The 7,046-nt window shown below is 65.9% G+C and overlaps 1 protein-coding gene across 6 annotated transcripts in view; it reads right to left on the bottom strand.

The window, feature by feature from the left end:
- Window positions 1–7,046, bottom strand: part of LOC142823563 (antigen-presenting glycoprotein CD1d-like) — a 29,961-nt gene continuing 22,915 nt past the window's right edge. For 3 of the 6 annotated variants that reach the window (XM_089771650.1, XM_089771653.1, XM_089771652.1), the window contains 5 exons: window positions 6,688–6,969; window positions 6,108–6,404; window positions 2,658–2,760; window positions 1,984–2,584; window positions 2–1,679 (listed from right to left, as the gene is read on the bottom strand). In XM_089771650.1, the coding sequence (XP_089627776.1) occupies window positions 2,545–2,584; window positions 2,658–2,760; window positions 6,108–6,404; window positions 6,688–6,969 (722 nt within the window). In that variant the 3' untranslated portion in view covers window positions 2–1,679; window positions 1,984–2,544. Of the gene's footprint in view, window positions 1,680–1,983; window positions 2,585–2,657; window positions 2,761–6,107; window positions 6,405–6,687; window positions 6,970–7,046 lie in introns of those variants that run through there. The other 3 variants (XM_089771647.1, XM_089771649.1, XM_089771648.1) reach the window with 2 other exon arrangements.

Genomic DNA, 7,046 nt, shown 5'->3' with positions numbered 1-7,046 from the left:
AAAAGCAAGCAGGATCTTATGAGGGGGATAAGGCAAAAAGCCACATTTATTGTAAAGATAATAAAAAAAATAAAGAAAAGATAGAAGCAAACAACGTTGTTTAACTACTTAACCCTTATACATATAAACATTCATTCATCCATTCATTCAGGTTCTGTGTATTGTTATAGTTACCAGCCTGGAAGTTGCTTGTGACAGAATACTGGCCAGGTATTCTGTACACAAGTGATGGGAGTGGGGAGCGAAGTCCTGATCAGATGCGCATCTGAAGCTCCTGGTGGGCTGGCAGCAGAACCTTGGACTCTGATTCCATAGTTTTTTTAGTCCAGTTCTTATAGGAATTTCTTCCTATGCCAGTCTATGGAAATTGCTGCATCATGCTGAGGTCTCCAGGGTGGCTGCCAGGTGCTCGTCAGTGATCTCATCGGGTGGACCTCCAGTTTCTCCACTTGACACCTTTTGGTTGCACTGGCACCTGACGCCTTCTTCAGCCCTTTGTTGCTGTATTCTCAGGCTGGCACCTCTCAGAGCCATTCATTCATCATCCAAGCACTCTCTCTTACATTCATACAGTATTTTGTATAATAATAAAAGTTGTAGTTACAGAAAGTTTCTGGGTGGTTTTGCTTAAAACATTCTCTGAGTGCTGAATAAAGTTACAATGTTTTAAAGAGAACAGGCGTGAATAATGTAACAATGCCCTTGGTTAATTACAGGGCTTGGCTCCCATAGCAGAGTTAGTGGCTTGACAATGCATCCTTACAATGTATCTCTGCAATATCAATTGCAAGCAGCCCCTTGATTATATTCTTAACAGTTCTAAGTTCCATGACCTAATACATTATATTCTAAAGGGGCAATAAGAATAATAAATCCAAACATTTAACAATCTTAACAAATAATAATAATAATAAGAAGAAGAATTAATAATAAATCTAAACACTTTAAGTTGTGGGGAACAAATTATGGGGGGTCACTTCCATTTGGAGGAATTATTTTCAATACATTAATATGTTATCCCTACAAGGGTTCCCCCGACTCCTGCACCCCCATAGTGGCCAAACAGACTCCCCCAGCCGGTAGAACAGAGGGAGTTTATTGCTTCTCCAGGATACAGCACAGCACAGATGGAATCCGGTCACAGGGCAGGCCTAGGATGCCTCAGCCCCCTTGAGATGGGGGAGCCTGGGCCCCTAAATCCCAGCCCCTTGCCTAGGCTGCTTCCCCCATGATTCCAGACAGAAACTAAAACTCTCTCCCAGCCCTGCCCCCCAGCCAGGAGCTGGTCTCCCCTCTTCCCTGTGTCTCTCCCTGTGGGGCTGAGCCTGGGTGTCTGGGTTAACACACCTTTGGGAGAGTCAGTGAGAATCCCCCATCCCAGGGCAGGGGGCCCCGGGTCACAGAGCAGACAGCCCCCCACTGCGCCCCACACACCTCACTGCACAGGGGGACCCCGGGTCACAGAGCAGACAGCCCCCCACTGCGCCCCACACACCTCACCGCACAGGGGGATCCCGGGTCACAGAGCAGACAGCCCCCCCACTGCGCCCCACACACCTCACCGCACAGGGGGACCCCGGGTCACAGAGCAGACAGCCCCCCACTGCGCCCCACACACCTCACCGCACAGGGGGACCCCGGGTCACAGAGCAGACAGCCCCCCACTGCGCCCCACACACCTCACCGCACAGGGGGATCCTGGGTCACAGAGCAGACAGCCCCCCACTGCGCCCCACACACCTCACTGCACAGGGGGATCTCGGGTCACAGAGCAGACAGCCCCCCCACTGCGCCCCACACACCTCACTGCACAGGGGGACCCCGGGTCACAGAGCAGACAGCCCCCCACTGTGCCCCACACACCTCACTGCACAGGGGGACCCCGGGTCACAGAGCAGACAGCCCCCCCTGCGCCCCACACACCTCACTGCACAGGGGGACCCCGGGTCACAGAGCAGACAGCCCCCACTACATCCCACACACCTCACCGCACAGGGGGACCCCGGGTCACAGAGCAGACAGCCACCCCTGTGCCACAGCTGTGAAGAGCAGGACTTGAACAGGGTTCACTAAAGAGCTGGATAGATCCATGGAGGAGGGGTCCATCGATGGCCAGTAGCCAGGCTGGGCAGGGCTGGGGTCCCTGGCCTGTGTGTGTCAGAGGCTGGCAATGGGCGACAGGGGAGGGCTCCCTGTTCTGTTCCCTCCCTCTGGGGCACTGGGCGCTGTGGGCCGACAGGACACGGGGCTGGACGGGCCTTTGCTCTGGCACAGCCTGGCTGTTCTTATCTTCTCCCCAAGGGTTTACCGAAGGGCACAGGCCGGCTCTGGCTCTGAGCGGATCCCGGCCCAGGCCAAACCACGGCGCCTCTGTGTCCAACATGCTCCGAATGTCCCAGCGGGAGGAGAATCCCAGTGCACCTATAGCCCTGATCCCCCAGGGTCTTCATCCGACCAGCCTGTGGACTCCTCTTCCCTGGAGCCAGCCCCGAACTCCGTGTCCCGGGAGAGGGGCCGGTCCCCACGCCTGGCCTGGGTCAGCCCTCAGGCCCTGGACTGCCTGGCTCCAACATCCTGGTAGCCCCTGGAAGAAGGGAGCAGAGGGGAGGGTCAGGGGTGTAACGGCCCCACCCCTGCCCCAGAGGGGGAAAACTCACCTGCGTCTGCACCGCCACAGCACCACGGCCACAGCCACGGCCACGGCCAGAGCCCCCAGGGTGATGCCCACGGCCAGGCCAGGGCCCCGGTGCCTGCTGTGCTCTGTAACACACGGGGGTCGTGCTGGGAATGGGGTGTGGGCCCAGCTCCCCCAGCCTGCTCTGCTCCTCCCATCCCAACCCACTGCCTTCTGCCTCGGCCAGCCCGGCTCCCCATCCTCCCCGCAGCCTCCTGCTCCCCCACCTGACCAGCCCTGTCCCCCAGCCTCCCCACAGCCCTCCTGCTCCCTCACCCGACCAGCCCTGTCCCCCAGCCTGCTCTGCTCTTCCCATCCCAACCCACTGCCTTCTGCCTCGGCCAGCCCGGCTCCCCAGCCTCCCCACAGCCTCCTGCTCCCTCACCTGACCAGCCCTGTCCCCCAGCCTCCCCGCAGCCCTCCTGCTCCCCCACCCGACCAGCCCTGTCCCCCAGCCTCCCCGCAGCCCTCCTGCTCCCTCACCCGACCAGCCCTGTCCCCCAGCCTCCCCGCAGCCCTCCTGCTCCCCACCCGACCAGCCCTGTCCCCCAGCCTCCCCGCAGCCCTCCTGCTCCCCCACCCGACCAGCCCTGTCCCCCAGCCTCCCCGCAGCCTCCTGCTCCCTCACCCGACCAGCCCTGTCCCCCAGCCTCCCCGCAGCCCTCCTGCTCCCCCACCCGACCAGCCCTGTCCCCCAGCCTCCCCGCAGCCCTCCTGCTCCCCACCCGACCAGCCCTGTCCCCCAGCCTGCTCTGCTCCTCCCATCCCAACCCACTGCCTTCTGCCTCGGCCAGCCCGGCTCCCCAGCCTCCCCGCAGCCCTCCTGCTCCCTCACCTGACCAGCCCTGTCCCCCAGCCTCCCCGCAGCCCTCCTGCTCCCTCACCTGACCAGCCCTGTCCCCCAGCCTCCCCGCAGCCCTCCTGCTCCCCACCCGACCAGCCCTGTCCCCCAGCCTCCCCGCAGCCCTCCTGCTCCCCCACCCGACCAGCCCTGTCCCCCAGCCTCCCCGCAGCCCTCCTGCTCCCCCACCCGACCAGCCCTGTCCCCCAGCCTCCCCGCAGCCCTCCTGCTCCCCCACCCGACCAGCCCTGTCCCCCAGCCTCCCCGCAGCCTCCTGCTCCCTCACCTGACCAGCCCTGTCCCCCAGCCTGCTCTGCTCCTCCCATCCCAACCCACTGCCTTCTGCCTCGGCCAGCCCGGCTCCCCAGCCTCCCCGCAGCCCTCCTGCTCCCTCACCCGACCAGCCCTGTCCCCCAGCCTCCCCGCAGCCCTCCTGCTCCCCCACCCGACCAGCCCTGTCCCCCAGCCTCCCCACAGCCCTCCTGCTCCCCCACCCGACCAGCCCTGTCCCCCAGCCTCCCCACAGCCCTCCTACTCCCCCACCCGACCAGCCCTGTCCCCCAGCCTCCCCGCAGCCTCCTGCTCCCTCACCTGACCAGCCCTGTCCCCCAGCCTGCTCTGCTCCTCCCATCCCAACCCACTGCCTTCTGCCTCGGCCAGCCCGGCTCCCCAGCCTCCCCGCAGCCCTCCTGCTCCCTCACCCGACCAGCCCTGTCCCCCAGCCTCCCCGCAGCCCTCCTGCTCCCCCACCCGACCAGCCCTGTCCCCCAGCCTCCCCACAGCCCTCCTGCTCCCCCACCCGACCAGCCCTGTCCCCCAGCCTCCCCACAGCCCTCCTGCTCCCCCACCTGACCAGCCCTGTCCCCCAGCCTCCCCGCAGCCCTCCTGCTCCCCCACCCGACCAGCCCTGTCCCCCAGCTCCCCACAGCCCTCCTGCTCCCTCACCTGACCAGCCCTGTCCCCCAGCCTCCCCGCAGCCCTCCTGCTCCCCACCCGACCAGCCCTGTCCCCCAGCTCCCCACAGCCCTCCTGCTCCCTCACCTGACCAGCCCTGTCCCCCAGCCTCCCCGCAGCCCTCCTGCTCCCCCACCCGACCAGCCCTGTCCCCCAGCCTCCCCACAGCCCTCCTGCTCCCCCACCCGACCAGCCCTGTCCCCCAGCCTCCCCACAGCCCTCCTGCTCCCCACCCGACCAGCCCTGTCCCCCAGCCTCCCCGCAGCCCTCCTGCTCCCCCACCCGACCAGCCCTGTCCCCCAGCTCCCCACAGCCCTCCTGCTCCCTCACCTGACCAGCCCTGTCCCCCAGCCTCCCCGCAGCCCTCCTGCTCCCCACCCGACCAGCCCTGTCCCCCAGCTCCCCACAGCCCTCCTGCTCCCCACCCGACCAGCCCGGCTCCCCAGCCTCCCCACAGCCCTCCTGCTCCCCCACCCGACCAGCCCTGTCCCCCAGCTCCCCACAGCCCTCCTGCTCCCCACCCGACCAGCCCTGTCCCCCAGCCTCCCCACAGCCCTCCTGCTCCCCCACCCGACCAGCCCTGTCCCCCAGCCTCCCCACAGCCCTCCTGCTCCCTCACCCGACCAGCCCTGTCCCCCAGCTCCCCACAGCCCTCCTGCTCCCTCACCCGACCAGCCCTGTCCCCCAGCCTCCCCACAGCCCTCCTGCTCCCTCACCTGACCAGCCCTGTCCCCCAGCTCCCCACAGCCCTCCTGCTCCCTCACCTGACCAGCCCTGTCCCCCAGCCTCCCCACAGCCCTCCTGCTCCCACACTGGACCAATCCTGTCCCCCAGCCTCCCCACAGCCCTCCTGCTCCCTCACCTGACCAGCCCTGTCCCCCAGCCTCCCTGCAGCCCTCCTGCTCCCCCACCCGACCAGCCCTGTCCCCCAGGCTCCCCATGTCCCTCCTGCTCCCCCACCCGACAAGCCCTGTCCCCCAGCCTCCCCGCAGCCCTCCTGCTCCCCCACCCGACCAGCCCTGTCCCCCAGCCTCCCCACAGCCCTCCTGCTCCCCCACCCGACCAGCCCTGTCCCCCAGCCTCCCCACAGCCCTCCTGCTCCCTCACCCGACCAGCCCTGTCCCCCAGCCTCCCCACAGCCCTCCTGCTCCCTCACCTGACCAGCCCTGTCCCCCAGCCTCCCCACAGCCCTCCTGCTCCCCCACCCGACCAGCCCTGTCCCCCAGCCTCCCCACAGCCCTCCTGCTCCCTCACCCGACCAGCCCTGTCCCCCAGCCTCCCCGCAGCCCTCCTGCTCCCCCACCCGACCAGCCCTGTCCCCCAGCTCCCCACAGCCCTCCTGCTCCCCCAACCGACCAGCCCTGTCGCCCAGCGTCCCCGTGTCCCTCCTGCTCCCCCACCTGACCAGCCCTGCTCCCCCAGTTCCCACTGCAGTCTCCCTCCTCAGCCCACTTTTCCTGTCCTGTCCCACTCAGTTCCTGCATCCTACTCCCTGTGGCCCATCCCCCCACCTTGTTCACCCGTTAGCCCCCCTGCGCCCCAATCCCGTTGCCTGCACCCACCCTGGCCCATGCAGACCAGGCAGGAAAAGCCCCCAGGACTATGACCATCCCCTTGCCCCCTGGCACGTGCACCTACCCCAGGAGATCAGCAGGCTCCGGCCCCCCAGGCTGCTGTGCTGCACCCGGCAGGCGTAGCTGTGCCCGTCGCCCGGCCCCACGACCAGGGAGCTGCGCAGCTGGTAGGTCAGGTCGGCGTTGGGCAGGATCCCGCTGGAGTTCAGCCGCCAGCCCGGCTCCACCTCCTCCCCGTCCTGCAGCCAGGCCACGCGGACGGCCCGGGGGTAGAACCCGGTGACCCGGCAAACCAGCAGCCACGGCGTAGGGGGCCCGGCTGGGGGAGGCTCCCGGGCAAACACCACGGCGACCGGCCGCTCTGGGACAGGGGAGAGACGGGGCAGGGGAGAGGGGACCAGTCAGCCGGAGCCGCAGGGACTCGCTAGCCCGGCCCTGCTCCATGCCGGGGGTCAGGCGCTGGCCCTGCTCCTGGCCAGGCCCAATTCTCCCCTGCTCTTCCCAGTGGTGCCGGGACCCCCCTTGACTTTCTGTCTCAAAATGCTGTGCAATGTGGCTAGGAGGTGGCTACTGTGCTGCACCCCAGCTACAGCTGCATTTGGTCCCTGCACCAACAGCCCCACCCCACCCCAGCGCATCCCCACCTTGCCTCTGCAGAGACGCGTTCCCATGTGAGACAAAGCTCTTGATCTCACTGACGCACGTGGTTCCCAGGAGTGTCCGAATCGTGCTGATGGTGCCCTTGTCCTGGTTGAGACGGTCCCGGGTGTACAGCGCCGCCTTATCCTCCGAGCGAGCCACCCAGGTGCCGGCGTCCATGTCCAAGCCAAGGAAGTCCTGGCCACTGACTCCGGCCTCGTAGAAGCCCCGGGAGGTACTGTTGGGGTGCAGCTCGCAGCCAAAGGCGCTCTGGATAACAATAGGGTCTGGGGGAAGACGACGAGTGTCAGGATGGCAGGAGGGCTGGGGGGTGCGTCAGAAGCAGAGAGGCGGGGGAGCAGAG

This window comes from Pelodiscus sinensis, chromosome 19 (assembly GCF_052426305.1).
Source record: "Pelodiscus sinensis isolate ZL-2025 chromosome 19, ASM5242630v1, whole genome shotgun sequence".
In the NCBI taxonomy this organism is placed as follows: Eukaryota; Metazoa; Chordata; order Testudines; family Trionychidae; genus Pelodiscus; species Pelodiscus sinensis.
Note: the sequence above shows the minus strand (reverse complement) of the source record. Positions and strands in the feature narration are given on the sequence as shown.